At 33.2% G+C, this 17,658-nt stretch overlaps 1 protein-coding gene across 1 annotated transcript; it reads left to right on the forward strand.

Annotated features, from left to right (window-relative positions):
- Positions 1 to 1,192: 1,192 nt before the first annotated feature.
- LOC114341815 (probable pyruvate dehydrogenase E1 component subunit alpha, mitochondrial) lies at positions 1,193 to 17,163 on the forward strand. The gene is made up of 5 exons (XM_028292629.2): positions 1,193 to 1,508; positions 6,163 to 6,377; positions 6,566 to 6,712; positions 9,553 to 9,838; positions 16,703 to 17,163. The coding sequence occupies exons 1-5, from the start codon at positions 1,243 to 1,245 to the stop codon at positions 17,094 to 17,096; spliced, it is 1,308 nt and encodes a 435-aa protein (XP_028148430.1). The 5' UTR covers positions 1,193 to 1,242; the 3' UTR covers positions 17,097 to 17,163.
- The last annotated feature ends 495 nt before the right edge of the window (positions 17,164 to 17,658 follow it).

Here is a 17,658-nt window from a genome sequence, read left to right on the forward strand (position 1 = left end):
AAACTATCATTTTTCGAGAAAAGTCACTAAAGACCTTTTCGGTTTGGAATGATCCAAAAAACCTAAAAAAAACTTTTTTCCATGTAAAAAAAAACAATTTTGGGAAAAAAACAAAAAAAAACCTTTAAAAAATTTTTGACCACCTTTTGGTCCTGGCAACATGCAAATTTGTTAAAAGGAGTCCTTTTTAAGTAAGATTGTGCAAAAAATACGAATTAGAATATTTTTCCTAGCGGATGCGCAGTGGCTTTCTGGACTACCTCTAGGTACGAGCTCACAGCTTATACAGCAATTACAGAACCATTGACATGATTCCTCATGCAAACAAAACCCTGATTTTTTTGTGCTAAGAACTTTCATTCTTAAGTGGTTTGTATATGAATCGCAATATCCAAAAGCTAATTTTTTCAATATATTTTCACTAGCACCCCATTTATTTCTGCACAATAACCAGGACTTGACTCACCATCTACGAGGTTTCCTTTTCTTTTGATTCACTACAATATTCTGTAATTAATTTAATTGTAAACGTACTTTCGACAACTAGTCTCAATTTTTTTAATCATTTATCAAATGTTTGGAGTAACTGCATACGGAATGTAGCAAAACACGAAACGTGTGAGTACAAACGTCTCTTTTTATTTTTCATTATTAATGAATCAGTCAGACTCTGTCAGCGAAACTGATAAGTGAGAACCCGCCTTAATAGACAGTATTTTTTCTTCTTTTTTTACTCTAATGTTATTATTTTGGAGGGCATGTATGCCAAAAAATGACATCAATGCGTTTTTCAAAATCAAAAATAATATTATTTTTATAGTAAATTAATCTCAAAATATATTTAAAATAGATTTTATAAATTGATATTCTACATATTCTTAAAAATGCTATTGTATTTCAGTCAGACTGTGTCAGTGAAACTAATAAGTGAGAACCCGCCTTAATAGACAGTATTTTTTCTTCTTTTTTTACTCTGATGTTATTAGTTTGGAGCGCATGTACGTCAAAAAATGACATAAATGCGTTTTTAAAAATCAAAAATAATATTATTTTTATAGTAAATTAATCTCAAACATATATTTAAAATAGATTTTACAAATTGATATTCTACATATTCTTAAAAATGCTATTGTATTTCGAAATATTAACAAGAAATTGCGTAACTGTAGACATCAATTTAAATGTCAAATTATTTAAACGTCAAATTGTCGATTATACCGCTTTCACATACAAGTATAAAGAATGAATATCCTGCATCGCAATAGTCTATTTTTTGCAATTCGGGGGTTTTGCAGAAAATATTCATCTGCTTCTAGTGAACCAGCTGCAAAAACGGTGCTGCATACTTCAAGGACATATTCAGGCGACACTCCCGTTAAGACATCTGGTGAGCTACATTTAACTAGTTCTCATTATGACCTATATAGACTTGATAAGGGACCATCAACAGTTAGTGAGGTTACCAGGGAAGAATGTTTAAGAATGTATCGAGATATGTTAATAATGAGGTAAGTTCAACGAACTGTCAACACTGATGGAATCGCCATAAAACGAAGTTAATGGCGCCAGGATGAGATAGAAGATAATCAGGTAAAGGAGGGAAGATAATCGGACAGTGCTGGTCAGGTACGTTGTAGTTGTAGCAAATTTTACCTGAAAATTCTCTGTCTCTCTCATGTCTCTCTAGAAGTGCTAGAACCTCTCTCTTGTATGTTGGCGCCTATCTCGCTTCACTGTTGGAATGGGACGGGGCCATTCCATCAGTGTTGACAGTTCATTGGGTAAGTTACATTTTGGTCGAAATAATTACATTATTTGAAATAAATTTCTTTACATTCATAATACAAAAATTATGTAAAATTTTCTGTTTCTTCACTGTATTTTGAAAACGGATGGCGTTAAATTTTTGTTTACTAAGCAAAGCCTAATTATTAGGGTGGGTCGGTTCTCTAGTTTTTTTTATGCCTCTAGTGAAGAAAGTTGCCAAATGATCTAGAATGAATAGTGATATTTTTATTTTTTTTATTTTAATATTTAGCCCCCCGCGCGACCCCTAAAAAAATTAAAAATTTTATTCTTACATCAATGAAACATGATGCTTCAAACGACTAAAAATAGCTTCAAATTCACTTAAAAAATATTTATTTAATTTAAACAACCTTAAACCCCACCGCCAGGTAAATTTGTTCAGGTCCCGACGGAACCCTAATACCCCTAAGCACTCTACGCCTACACCGCCTACTTTTGACTGCAATAGACCGAACTGGATTATCGAGTAGAAAAGGAGCAATGGTCGCTAGTGCAGTTCTTGAAGATATTTGATTGATATCAAAAAATGACAAGTCTATGTAATATACAAGTCTAAATTAGATCGACAAAGAAAAAGGCAACGACTTGATTTACAAAAAAGAAACACAAAGGATGTCCTTTGAAACCACTAAAAATCGTCCTCTACAAAAACCACTGTCGAAGAACATAAAGTGTTATTGAACGGACCTGGTAGCGACTATATAGGGCACGTAATACCTCAAAATGGTACTGCAAAGACCATAGAATCAACGATTTTTAACTATTTAACAGAAAATCAGGTGTCAATTAGCGAGTTGACTGCTGTTGGCTGCGGTGGTACTGTCGTTATTACTAGGCCCCACCGTGGTGTAATACATTTTATGGAATTGCGAGTACGTCATAAACGACCCTTGAAATGTAAAATATGTCAACTACATACAAACGAATTGCCACTGCGACATTTGGTTAGATATCTGGACGGAAATACCATAGGACCTCTATCATTCTCGTGTTCTATCGGCAAACTTATTGAAACTTATGAGTGATTACCTGTTGTGTTCAACGAAAAATTGAAAGTTGAGTTGCAGAGGTAAATTTAGAACTAAGCAGCAATCAAAAATATTTTACCAGATTTGCACTACCGTATCTTCCGAAAATTGTCCAATTAGCGAATAACCCTCCTGGCAAATTATCTCATGGAAGATGGCTAACTACGGCGAATCGTATTTTGAGGGCTTACATTGAAGTAAAGAATTCGCCGCCTAGTTTAATATTCTAACAGAGTATAGTCTGCGAGTATAAGGTTTGGTTTTTAATAAAAACTGTACCAGTGTGTACATTTGGAAATCTTCACCTTTGGAAGCTAATTGAATATTCCAGATATTTAAGTGACGAAATAAAAGTTGTAGTTGACACTGTGATCCAACGAAATGGCTTTTATGGCCATCCTGAAAATATTTTACTAACGATGATCTTTGACTCACGTAGTCATATAAGAAAATTAGGATACAAAAGGATATTAAAATGCAGATCGCAAGCGAAATAAAATTTTATAAATTAGAATAACACTGCGAGAAAATTGATAATTCCCAAGTTCAATAATTTTGAAGCAGAATCCTAGATTGATTGAATAAATTGGCAAGAGTGTAGATCAGTGGTGCTCAGACTTATACTGAGTGGGATCTACTGTACGTAAACTACAAGCATCCAGCGATCGACTGCTAGTAAAAAACAATTTTGAAAATAAAAAGCTTTATTTCTATTATTATTTTTTTTATTAAAGCATTTCTATTTGATAAAAAGTTGCAACTACAGAGAGTTGTAATTAAAGTCATGTTTTGATCTTGATTTTATATGGATGTTGATACATGGCACTGCATATCATTCACAAGTTTTTCATATGATGGTACGTAATTACAGATACAGAGGGCCAAACGAAAGCATGATGAAAGATGTTCGTCCGTTAGCCGATTACGATACTTTAATTTCACTACCTTCATTTGGGAAAATGCAGACTTACACAAGTACGTTGATCCAAAGAATGCTGTGAGCTGCAGAGCTAGTTGTCTTAAAGACGGATATTTGTCAGACGATATGAAAGACCAAAATTTCTTATCGGTTGCTCTGGATTTACAGTGTAGGTATATCCGAAATTATTTTCAGTACCTCATGTTGGACGGAAATAATCTCGATATTGAAGGAATGGATATTTCAGTGGCAATTTTTTACATCTCTTCACCAGAAAATTGATCAGACATGAATGTTACAATATCTGTCAGTTTTTTTTTTAAATCAGCGAAGCGTCTTTCAAACTCGCTATGAACTGCTTCCAGCTCCGTCTCCAAATAAACATCAATACAATTGAGCCGTTACCGTTTTTTTCAACCATGGAAAGATGTTTAAGTTCTTTCTGTTCATTTAATTAATCAATAATTTCAATTTGTTGACAAAAGAATATACTACACGTATATATAAGAGGTTAAAATGTTTTTCCAAATCTGATACGAAAGCCAGATCACTTAGTCATTTTTCGTTTTGAAGTAAATGAGCGTGGTGCCTTCGTTCTTATAGAAAAGAAATTATTTCGGGAAGTAACTCCTGGAATGGCTCATCTCACATCTGTATGCAGAAGTAAATCAGTGTGTTTCGCCGAGTCGCTAGCTTCCAATTGCGCTTTAAAAAGTTGTTGTAAGTCCTTGTAAGCTTCGCGCTGTGATTGAATTCACAATTTTTGTTGTCATCTTCATGACGTCCTCCATATTTAAAATTTTGGAACACATAACTTGCTGGTGATGATAGAATGAAATGAAAAAAATACGTCGTAAGCTCGACATAATTCAACACATCAACACATTCATCGTTAACGCCAGTCATTGATAGTGCACCATATCAATCTGTTGTAATACACACTAGTTTGTAAATCGGTAGCTCGTATTGTTTTACTAAATTTAAAAAAAGTTTTACCTAGATATATTATCCGCGAGTTTTTTCCTTCATTGGCAGCTTTGTTAACAATATTATTCTTTAGCCAACATTTCTTCTTTGATAGCAGACATCATTTCTTTTCCATTTGTATATTTTCCGTAAATCGCGATCGACTTTAAAAATTATGGGGATCGACCGGTCGATCGCGATCGACTCTTTGAGCACCGCTGGTGTAGATAATCGGAGCCGCTAATGACGAAAAATCTGGCTGATGAAGACATTCAAGAATTTATTAAAACTGGTAGCTATCCAGAAGGAGATTTATGGAAGTTATCCTGCCATACACAGGCTGGTCAAAGAGGTGTCAAATTAGTGATGGAGGCATCTTTGGCCGTATGTGGGTTTACTAATATGGATGGTTGGATACGTATAACTATAGCATCTAGAAGCAACATGCCAAAGTTTAATAGAAAATCAGACTATAAAGTATGGATGGGTGGACGGGGATGGAACTAGTGGCAGCTACCTCTCCGTTGTGAATTCAAGGTTATTTTGTATATTTTAAACCACAAAATAAGCGAAGAGCTGCTCCAAAGTGGAAAAGTACTTGATTGTTTTTAGCCAAAGCTTGTCACGTACGGGGAGCTATAGTATAATGTGCATAAATTAAATTGTAGTATATCATATCGCTGACTATAGTAATGAGTGATATGATATAATATACTATTATATTATAGTATAGTTCCCCGTGCGTAACAAGCTTCAAGGGCTGGCGGGGGGCCTAAATATATCTAAAAATTAAATTATTTTTTTTTTGTTAATAAGAGAACCATATTAAAAAAATTTTTATAAAATTTGTACAAGATAATTTTACCAATAGCAACTTTTTCAACTACAGGCGTCTTGAAATTAAAAAAAAAAAAGTAAAAAAACGACCCACCCTGCTAATTACTCTTTAATTTTTTACGTAACTAGAAACAGTGTTACCTTTTTCTAAACACCATGTAGAAACTTATTTCGAATACTACGTAACAGTTAAGATATTTTATTTTTTTGCAAGAAAACAACGCGTCGTAGGAAAAAATCCAAAAATGAATTTGAAATTTGAAATATCTCAGTGGCGTATAATTTCCTCTCTTTAAATAAACGTCATCATTGCCCGTATACGCGCTAATGATGAATATAAAATTCTTAGTTTCATTTCAAAAAATGCATAAGAGCTACTTCTTAACACCCAGCAAATTTCATTAGAATGTTATCAGTAGCTTCGGCAAAACCGTAAAATACATATGTGTAAATTTTTTTGTTCTTTGACGTCCTGTATATTAAAACGAATGCCGTTACAAAAATTTCGGTACTCAGCAAACACCAATTATTTTTTAGATTTTTATTTATCAGTCTTATCTTTTTCCGAAACACCCTGTATATTAAACCACGCTTTTATTTTAGACGAATGGAAATTGTTGCCGCTAATATGTATCTAAAGAAAGAAGTAAGAGGGTTTTGCCACGTATACGTTGGTCAAGAAGCATGCGCTGTTGGTATCCATTCCGTAATGAGACCTCACGATACGTCAATCACCTCATACAGATGTCACGGTTGGGCATACCTTGTTGGCGAATCAGTCGAAAATATTTTTGCAGAGCTACTAGGGAAGGTCACTGGTTAGTGTAATCAAAATTTACTAATTTTAATGTTTTTCTACTTTTTTATAGCTTTTCTCTGTTCAGGGTCTCTTTTCCTTACTCTTGTTCGTCATTCATTTATCTTTATCAGTTTTATACCTGTCATATCTTTTTTAGCCTCTTTGTTCTCTGTCACCTTTAATGATTACAGTAATTAAATATTTTAGGTTCTGCTAGGGGGAAGGGTGGTTCCATACACATATATGGAAAGAGATTCTACGGAGGCAATGGAATAGTTGGTGCTCAGATTCCCCTTGGTGCTGGTCTTGCACTGGCTCATAAATATAATAACGATGGCGCTATTTGTTTTTCTGGTAAGACAAAATATAGAACTTACAAAAAATATTCTGAAAATCCTTATATACTTATACCACATATATTTTATGCAATAGGCACTTATATACCTCTTATTCTTCCTCTTTATAAGCAATTATGCTTGTTCAATGGTAGATTGATACGTCTATGAAAAGTTGTCACTTCTTAAATTTTTGCGCGGTCACCCGATTCTTCTTCTGCCAATTGGTGATTTATTTCTTAGCGTTTAGCTCGCACGGGTCTTCCCCATTCTAATAATGTGGATATTCCATTCTTTCTTTCTCTATTTAGGGTCCATTCGTTTAAATACTGTACGTTACATTTTCTTCTAATTTCTTCACTACTCTTTCAATCTCTCAGCGTATTTCCTGTAATTCTTCTGAGTACTCTCACATCTGCCGTTTCCCCTCTGTCTCTTGGTATTGTGGCTGTCAGGTCTGGTTTCTGATGGATATGTCATTAATGAAATTATTGTTCTCACACTGGCCTTTTAAATTCTTCATATCGGTGTTAAATATCGGTTTCGCCATATAGCGTTATTAAGACATCCTGCCGGTCTATTTGCTTTTTGTACTTGATCTGTCACTTCTTTGTTCGGGTTTTCAAAGCTGACTACATCTTTTAGTCTTATTCTGTCAAATGCTTTCCTGAAGTCAATTAGACCCAGAAATGCTGATCGGTAAGCTTTAGGGTAATATTTAACCACTTCGCACCTCTGTAGCAAGTTTATATATTATACATTAATAGCACTTATTAAAAATTGGTACCAGTCTAATATAGCGACAGTACGACTAGATCAGAAGTTCTCAAACCAATTCAAGACTGTGAAAGGTGTTAGACAAGGATGCGTGTTATCACCTGACTTATTTAACATTTATGGTAAACATGTCATGAGGATGGTTTTAGAAGGATGAGCCGGTGGAGTAACAGTAGCTGGTAGGAAAATCTCCAATTTAAAATTTGCTGATGACACTACACTTATAGCAGCAAATGAGCAAAAAATGTTTGATCTTCTGCGAAGAGTTGAGTACGAAAGCAATAAAGTTGGTCTGAAAATCAATAAAAAGCTAAGACAAAAATAATGGTGGTCGACAGATTCGACACTATTTAACTGACTAACATGTAACAGGAATACCAGATAGTAAACACCTTTATCTATCTCGGGGACTAGTATAACTAACGATGGGAACTGTGAAGCAGAAGTTCGGAGACGTATTGGTATGGCAAAAAATACAATGAGTCATCTAACTAAAGTTTGTAAAGACAGATCTATCTCTCAAAATATCAAGATGAGACTGGTGAATGCCCTCCTTGTATTCTCAATATTTCTATACGGAGCAGAGGCTTGGACTCTTCGCCCATGCGAGCGCCAAAAAATTGATGCCTTTGAGATGTGGTGCTGGAGAAGAATGCTGCGCATACCTTGGATAGCTCATAGGACAAACTTTTCAATTCTAAACCAACTCAAAATTAAAAAAAGGCTGTCCACAATATGTCTGCAACGAATTCTGCAATTCTTTGGTCACGTGATCGCAGAGGTGACGACAGTTTGAAGAGATTAATTGTTTCTGGAAACGTTCCGGGAGAAGATCAAGAGGACGATCACCATCTAGATGGTCTGACCAAATAAAGCATTCAGCTGGAAACTCATTCTGCGAAGCTCTTAGAGCAGCTGAAAATAGAGACCAATGGAGAAACATTGTTAGGAATATAGGAAGAAATCACGATCCTCAGTAATGGGGAAACGACAAGAGAGAGATAGAGAGAGAGAGAGAGAGAGAGAGAGAGAGAGAGAGATATGATAGCATGACATCATTAATTCAATTTCTAAATATATTCTTCCCTATATTTATCTTAATATGTATGCGAGTTGTTGTGTTATGGATAGGATCGTATCCAACTTGGTGTCTATGCATTTTGGATTTATCGTAGTTACGCCTGACGTTGCGACCCTGACAGAAATGGTGGTGACATCTGTTGACTGTCTAAATTAGAATTTATTATCTAAATAAATTAGAATTTATCTATTGGGTTTACAAAATATTACTACAGTAGGAAAAATGAAAGAATACCTATGAACGAACATATAAAACACGCTGTATTTTCCTGTCACCGTGTCATACAAAAAATTGGCCAGCGCAAGTACATGCAATAATTATTATTACATGTACTTGCGCTGGGAAATTTTCTTTGTGGCACGGCGACAGGAAAATACAGCTTGTTTTATATGTTCGTTCATGGGTATTCGTTCATTTTTCCGACTGTATACGTTGTGAGCTCGTACGTAGAGGGGATATTTAAAAATTCGCGAGCGCCAGTAGTGACAAGTCTGTAAACGTTTACTGGAAATTTGACATAAATATCAAAGTGATTAATTTAAAATTAAAAATAAAAATATTAGTTATAAAAAATATTAGTTGGCCAAAGCTGCGGTATATATTTTTACCTTAAATATACTTACGTTTTAAATACTGAATTTAAGTTTTTTAATGTTCCGTAATATGTAATTATAAATTAATATATTAATCGTAGCGCCATCTACACGATATTTGTGAAAGTATCCGAAGTGAGAAATTAATATTTCATCAATAGAACGTGAAAATGATTAGCATAATCTTAAAAAAAACCGATTATAATTTAATTACTTTTTTGCGTTGTAAATATTAAGCGATAACAATTAAATAATAGATTTAAAAATTACCCGTGAAAGTTGCATTATTAATCCGCTAGGAGCGACACCAGCGAAGCTCAGATCGTATATAAACAATGATAAAAGTTTTGTGTTGCCGTTTTGCTGATCTATAATCTTGTAGCTTGTAGACGTATATTTGTGTTGCAGTAATGGGTGATGGAGCTGTTGATCAGGGTCAAGTTTATGAAGCCTACAATTTCGCAAAATTACACGACCTACCAGTTGTATTTATAATTGAAAATAACCAATATAGTATGGGTACGTCAACAAAACGACACTCGGCAAATATAGATTATTATACGAGAGGTGACGTAATCCCAGGTGTCAGAGTTGGAGGCATGGATATATTAGCTGTTAGAGAAGCAGGCAAATTTGCTATTGATCATATTAATAAAGGAAACGGACCGATTATTTTACAACTGGATACATACAGGTAAATATTTTAAGCTTTTTCTTTGAGCCTTCTTCTTCTCATTCGTCTAGCTATTCACGTCCACATCTGAACATAAGCCTCTTCAAGTCTTCATTTCCATTGTTTTTTGTTGTACGCTATTTGTAGCCAATTTTTCATGGCAGTTCGTTTCAGATCATCTGTCCATCTCATAGGAGGTCTGCCTCTGGGTCTTTTGTGTTGGTATGGTCTCCAGGTTAGAATTGTTCTGTGCCATTTGTTTAGATCGCTTCTAGCTACATGTCCAGCGTATTACCATTTCAATTTTAATGATTTTTGTACCACATCGGTGACTTTGAGTACCGCGACCAAATTTTAGGCGTGGGTAGCTTCCATGACAATTTGCCGACATCGTACTCGATCTTAAAGTTTTCTTCATATTTCTGTCGGGCAAATTACTTTAGCACTATATGCGATTAACGGTTTAATAGCTTCTCTGTAAATTTTTAATTTTATATACTGAGTAAGCTTCTTATTTTTGAGTAAGATGTATTTCCAATAGGTTTTGTTTTTTGGCTGGATTATTCCGTTGATTACAATGTTTCTATTATTAGTTTCATTAAAACTTAGATCTCAATATATTTAAAGGGTTCTACCTTTTCAAACTCATATTTGTCCTTCAAACTCAATTTTGAACCTTGTCACATTAGCAATATTTTTTTCGAGCATATTAGGTATTTTGTTTTATTTTGATTTAATGCCAAAACCCCTCTTGGATACTTCCTTCCGCAACTTCGCCAATTATTCTTTTTGTTTAGGTTTTGTTAATTAATACTATGTCGTCAGTATACGCCACAAGTTTCATCGTCGATGTTATAATTTTATCTTTTAATTCGGTATTTTTTTTGTTTGTTCTAAAGAGACATTAAATAGGGACGTTAATAGAAAGTCGCCCTGTCGTACTCCAGTTTCAATTTCTATTTTTTTTTGAGATGCCTTCATCTGCTGCTAATCTGCTACTATTGGCTGCCGTCCATACTTCTACTGTCACTTTCGTAAGCTTTATGAGTTTCATTGGGATATTAAAGTTTTTCAATGTCTTCTATTAAAACGAGTCTCATTCGGTCTAATAAGATTATCGTAAAAAAATCTAAATAACATATAAAAAATGAAATAAACTTTGTAAAGTAGACATCAAAATATTTTTTACAAGAGCGAGCAGGAAGATCTAAGAATGGCATCAAAAACAGAAAATAGATATTAGATACCAACGCCTTACCAATAAATAACTCTTTCATTATAGAAAAAGAAGTAGTAAATCAAGGCAAAATCAAATGGACAATAAACTTATTTGATCCATGTAATTCATATAGTTTCGACAGGATTGATCCATTATTTCGACAGAACGGAAATGGCTTTGGGTATAAAAAAATATGTTTGATACTATAGGTTAGCGTAGGACTACAATCAGAGATAGAGATAAAACTGGAAGGAGAGTTTAATAATACGCTTACACAAAAATGGTGACAAATGGAACATTAATAGAACATTATTATACCTACAGAGTTATAGACCTATATCGATGCTCCGCCTGATATATACAAACAATCAAAATATGTTTATGAGAATTAATAATAATCGGTTGATTTACAAAATAGACAATTACTAACCTGTTGAAACGGCACTCAGAAACGTAGCCGATCCAAACATGGTCGTCGGCTATTATAGCTACCTGTATCCTGATATCGATGGTAAGCGCTTGAGACTGTAGACTGCGTCACAAGGAGGCGACAGACGACAGTCCTCTGACTATAGGCCTCTCTTTATAATGCAATTACCTGGGCCGCCTTCACTGGTGAAATATCCATTTATAAAATATCTTCGAAGTGTACACACGCGTCAACGTTTGAAAAACGACTTAGACGAACACAGACAAATTAATAGAGGTCTAAATTACGCAGAGCATTACCGTTAAAATTTTTGCAGAATTTCCTATGCCATATAGACGTAGCGAATTTTACAACACATTGGCAATTTGCATAAAACAGTTACTTTTTGGGAAGTTCTAAAGACCATATTTTTTGCAATAGTTATTTTAATTTAAAGAAGACAACATGAAATTACTAAGCTAAATTACAATTCATCGAGTGATTCCACTGTTTTGCTCGCAAGTGTACAAGGTCGTCTCAAAACAAGAACGACGGCGAATAAGACAAAATATTACTATAAACGATCATAACTTTGAAGTGTTTAAAGAATTTAAACATCTAGGAGCAACAATCACCAATGACAATAAAATAAATCGAGAAATTGAAATGCGAATAATGACAGAAAAGAAATCTTTCTTTGCAATGTAACATCTAATGAAGTAAAAACTTCTCTCACGTGTTGCAAAAATCCAGATAGATAAGCCCATATTACGACTAGCTGTCGCGTGTGGAAGCGAAACATGGACGCTAACAAAAATAGGAGTAAATAAATTGTTAGTGTAGAGCAGAATGTTGCTTGCAGAGACAGCGTGACAAACGAATGGAGGTGTAGATACAATAATAGCGAGTTAGGTTCTCTCTTCGGGAAAGAAAATATAGTCCGATATATTTATAATATCCGTTATATTATAAAGGACAATAGAGTCAGATGGGCAGGACATGTGATATGCAGTAACGAAAATCGCCTTATAAATAATGTGTTTTGGGAAAGGCCAGATGGGAGAAGGTCTGTGGGAGAAGGTCTGTAGGATGGCCTAGAAAAAGGTGGAAATGTGGATCCAGAGAAAATGGGAGTGAGACAATGGGAAATAGTGGAACAGGTCCGACAAACATGAAAGGCAACAGTAAACGCGGCAAACACTCACAAAGAGTTGTAGAGGTCCCGTCATTTGGGAAGGCACTAATTTGCATATTATTGCACTTGTGTAGAAGTTAAAATTTGAACTTTCTTCCTAAGATGCCTTAGCATTAAATAATTTCACTAATCAGTACTGTCGTGCTAGGCCCAAAGGCAGTAACTAAGATTTGACAAAATGGTGGCAAAATCGATTTCAAAATTGAATGCTAAAATTTTGGACCGTTAGGGAGTTATGGACTAGCTAATAGTTTTTATGCATGGATATACCCCAGTTTATTAAGGGAAACATTAATTATATTTTAAAACAAAGTTTTATATAAAAAAGGTAGATATCGCTAAAACTTTTTATCAAAAATTACTATAAAACTAAGCCTATTATCGGTATGTGGTTTACAGTTGTGATTGATATGAAATAAAAAGCTTTTCTGTGTATTAAAATTTATTGAATTAAAGTAATATTAAATGCTATTATTTTGTCGAGCCACAATATGACAACAACAAATTGAAAATATTTAGTTGTCGTTTTATTTGTTTTCTTTCAACAGTCAATAAATACAAATTAGTTCATTAATAATAATGTTCTATTTGTGATAAAATATAGACAATTAAATAGACAACGAAACAACATACCTTGTGTCTGGTACATACAAAAAACCTATTTAGTATTACAATGGTATTACCTCATAATTAACATTTTTTATAAAATCTTTTATAGTGCTTCTAATAATTTGGCCAGAAACTGTACTTATACTACGAAAAAACAGAATGTCTTCAGATTGTTATCAGATGCTAAACAACTGCTGCTAAGCGTTTCAAAAGAATTCTTCAACTGTGAATTTAAACCATAGTTTTCACTTTCTCAGCTATTATATTTTTATTTTGTTTCTTAACGATAAAGGTTTCCTATTTAAGACATATTATTACAGAGCTTTAAGATTTTTATGATCGCCGACACCGACCCTAATATTATTATGCAGGTTATTTTAAATCTTATTTTAGATAAATGCTGTAAGTAATAAAATAGTATTGGGTATTTCACAATATTATATTCGGTAAAATACCGTTACTAACAGTAATTAGGGCAAATTTTAACATTTTATTAGTTGTATTCTACATACTAGTTATATGTTATGATTAAAATATGATCACATTGTCTTTCAGACCGAAATATACCTAATTAAGGGATATATAAGATTTTTAAAATATTCAAACGGCTCTACCAAAAAGTTGCTTAAAATTACATAGGGTAGTTTACTTCCGAGGTCCAGAAATATAATTAACAAAACTCTGATTTAAAAACAAATTTAATAGAATTGATTCATAGTTTTGAATACACTATTAATTTATAAATAAATTTTTGTATCATTATGCAGGTACCTGATGCATTCTTAGAAAATGTATAAAGGAATAAAACCACCCTTTTTGTATAAAACTTAGATATAGGATTCTCTGTATCTAGACATCGTCTAGTTAAACAATGATAAAAGCTTGTATTTAAACAAAAAATGCAACAAATGGTACTGCTAATCCCATGTATGACCAACAAAGGGTTAATTACAGAAAACTTTAAAAATGAAACAAACCTTGCGCCTGTACAGGCTGAACATAATTTTTTCCCACCTCTTGTAGTTGTTTTACAATAAATTGTTCTCTTTCTATAATATCGTCTTCCTTGGTTTCACCTCGTGTTTCACAACTCTTACTCGACTCTACTTGATTTTCTAAAAATATATAAAATATTTTTAGTCACTTTTTCTAAAAATGTTTGTGGACAGCGTGTGGATATATTATAAAGTTTTTAAAACCTAATTAAAAAAAAAGAAATATTTTTTAACAACCGCCTAATTCAAGATATAAATTATCCACTTGGCGCAGAGTCATATTTTTTAGGACAACATAATAGGTTAATTCTTGAAATACTATAAATAAAAATGAAAATAAATTACAATAGATATAATAATCTCGAAAAGTTCTTACCATCCTCGCTAATTATTTCTTTTACTAACACAACTCTTTTAACTAACACAATAATATAACCATTTAAAGTTAGGCCAAATTTACTTTGTAATACTAAGGCGATTTTGCCGTTTCTAAATGTAGGCGTAGCATTCTTGAAAGTATATTAGCGGTAAGTGCAATATGCTAAGGTATAAGGACGGCAACTGTAGCTGATACCGTCAAAACGCCATAGTATTTAACATTTGCCGCCAAATGGCTTAGTATTTTAATTGAAACGTGTAGATACTACTAACAAAATTGCAATTTTATTTAAAATATAATACTTCTACAACTCCAAAGACTTTGTAAATATATACTAAATACCCTGTTCTACCTAGAAATACAAAAATCTCATTTTCGATAAAAAATCAGTTACCGCCTTTGGGCTTAGCACGACAGAGTAGCAAAATTCAATTTCAGTAACCAATCACCAACTTTAAAGACGATTCTTAGACGCATTTTTAGATGCGCCATAATAGGGAGTTTTTGTGCACACAAATACGTAAACGTAACGTATCATTTTGACATATACGCTTGCGCATTAATGGTTGAACTCCTGTATCTCGATACGTATTACCTAAAGTAACGCTCTGATACGTACGTTCAGACGCATCCCTATCGAGACGAAAGTTAACGAACGCACAAGCGGATCTTACCCGATTACGGCGATTACCTATCAAATCAACATTTCATCAGAGTATCAGAGGATTGCCCGTGTATAAACATTTAAGGTTATATTCATTTAGTCTATTTGAGTAAAATTATTCTATGTTTGTTATGGGAAATTGGAACTTCATAATTTAAAATTTGATTGTTTTTTAAGTTGTCTATTAATAAAGCAAAACAAACAAATCTTGTATTTAAGAAATACAGTGATCACCACAATAACTAGGTAAACAAAAATGGCCTAATTTCAGTAAAATTTTCAAATAAATATGAAGAAACTATTTACATTATACTGGAATTCTGATGTAGGTACAATAATTTACAACTAAAAAGTAGGTATAAACAAAAATAAAAAATTTAAAACTAAGGAAAAATAATTTTTTATAGAAGCAATTAAAACCATACAATTTCATCATTCACCTTGACATTTTTTATATTTGTATATTAATTGTATCTATATTGTGTAAACATTGTATTATTTTTTTAATGTCAACGGAATTTAAAAATGACTTTACGTTACGTTAGGCAGTTACAAAAACTACCTATTAACGTTCATAATTCTTACAGTACGTTATTGCTTTACGTATAGCGAGAAATGTTACCTTAGGTAGTTACAAAAACTCCCTAATAAGCAAATTAGTGTCATCCCAAATGACGGGACCTCTAACGCCATAAATGAAGATTATAATGATGAATTTCTAAGAAATCTTGTATATTGCAATAATATTGAATTAGTAAACGCTACTATTATATAAATTCACAATGGATAAATAGTTTAAGAAAATTAATTTCATTTTTTTTTTTAATTTTTCATTTTGGTCCTCACATGCCTCACTCGTGTGTTCATGTAATTTTATTTCGCTCGTCCATTGGAGGGTTAATATGTATAATATAATACTATTTTCGTCGACCGTCCATTTATGATCAATTTTGAACACCCTCAACATCATTGATTAATGACCCCTATTAATAAATGATTTTCTATTAATGAACGATTTCATTATAGGCAACACAACATACATTGCTTGCATAAATTAACTAAACGCTCTGTGATTGGCAGTGACCTGTGGTGTTGGCAACCAAACATATACCTATTTATATTCCCACTAAAAAATTTAAAATCAAGTAGCCGCTGTTAGTACTATCTGTCATTGTATATCATTATTTACTTTATTGTTTAAAATTCTGTGTATTTGAAAAATGAAAATATAGATATAATATCTGTATTTCTGAAAAGTACGGTCGACGGAAAAGTCTTGTAACGAACTTGTGAATTAAAATGGCGATAAACAATCTCGAATATCTCAATTGTTAATCGCCCTTATTAATACACATGTTGGTTAAATAACTATTATAAATGAATACAACATTAAACATTTTCTTCCTGCTTCTAAGATATTATGGACATTCGATGTCCGATCCAGGCACTACCTACAGAACCAGGGACGAAGTTCGTCTTATGAGAGAGAGTCAGGACTGCATCAAAGGATTCCAGGATAAATTAGTATCGACAAAAGAAGTAACCGACGAACAACTAAAGAAGATGGAAAAAGAAGTTAAACTTGAAATTGACGAAGCGCTAAAAAGAGCAATGGCGGCGCCTGCCCCAGCTGTTGAAGAAACGTATTATGATATCTACAGAGATTATTCAGACAAAGTAAAGATGCCAGCTTGGGGTGCTTTTACACAACATAAAAATGTTAGTCATTTGATTCAGAAAGAAGAAGAAAAAATTGACATAAAGAAAAGTGATAAATCCAAACAAAATAAGAAAAAAGGTTCAAAATAAGTTAATTTTACATTATTTATTGTTGTCAATTCTGTTTGGTTTTGAAGTTAAATAAATATTATTTTTATTCAAGATTAACTTATTTGGCTATATAGCTACTGGCGCGCGAGTACGATTACAATATTGGGAAACAAAAAGTATTAGGAAAAAGAGAAGGTAGAGGTTTAATTAATATTATAATGACATAATATTTTGTATTCGTTGTTATATCATTTTGCGGAGTTATTTGATTGTAATTTGGGGTCATTTTATGGTAGGGGAACCCAAGCGGGGACTTCTGCAGTTACTCGAGCGCGTCAAATTATCACATGTGGAGAAACATTGTACCCTGTAAATGTACCACTACCATAATATATTGGCTCTTAATATAGAGGAGTTAGTTAAGGGGAGTCCGAAAAAAAATCCATCCTTAGAAAAACCCGAAATCGTCAGATTAAGATAAGGTAAGTTAAGTACATGCAGAACAGTCTATATTTCAAAAATCTGACGATTTGAGGGGGGCCTAAGCAAATGGGTGAGTCACAAAGTTTCACGAAAAAGGTGAATATTTCGCGAAATGAAC

Source organism: Diabrotica virgifera, chromosome 9 (assembly GCF_917563875.1).
Source record: "Diabrotica virgifera virgifera chromosome 9, PGI_DIABVI_V3a".
Classification (NCBI taxonomy): Eukaryota; Metazoa; Arthropoda; class Insecta; order Coleoptera; family Chrysomelidae; genus Diabrotica; species Diabrotica virgifera.

Coding starts and splice junctions, on each gene's coding strand:
- LOC114341815 (XM_028292629.2), top strand. CDS start 1,243: ATGAATATCCTGCATCGCAATAGTCTATTTTTTGCAATTCGGGGGTTT. Junction 1,509..6,162: donor CGAGATATGTTAATAATGAG/GTAAGTTCAACG, acceptor CTTTTATTTTAG/ACGAATGGAAATTGTTGCCG. Junction 6,713..9,552: donor TGGCGCTATTTGTTTTTCTG/GTAAGACAAAAT, acceptor TTTGTGTTGCAG/TAATGGGTGATGGAGCTGTT.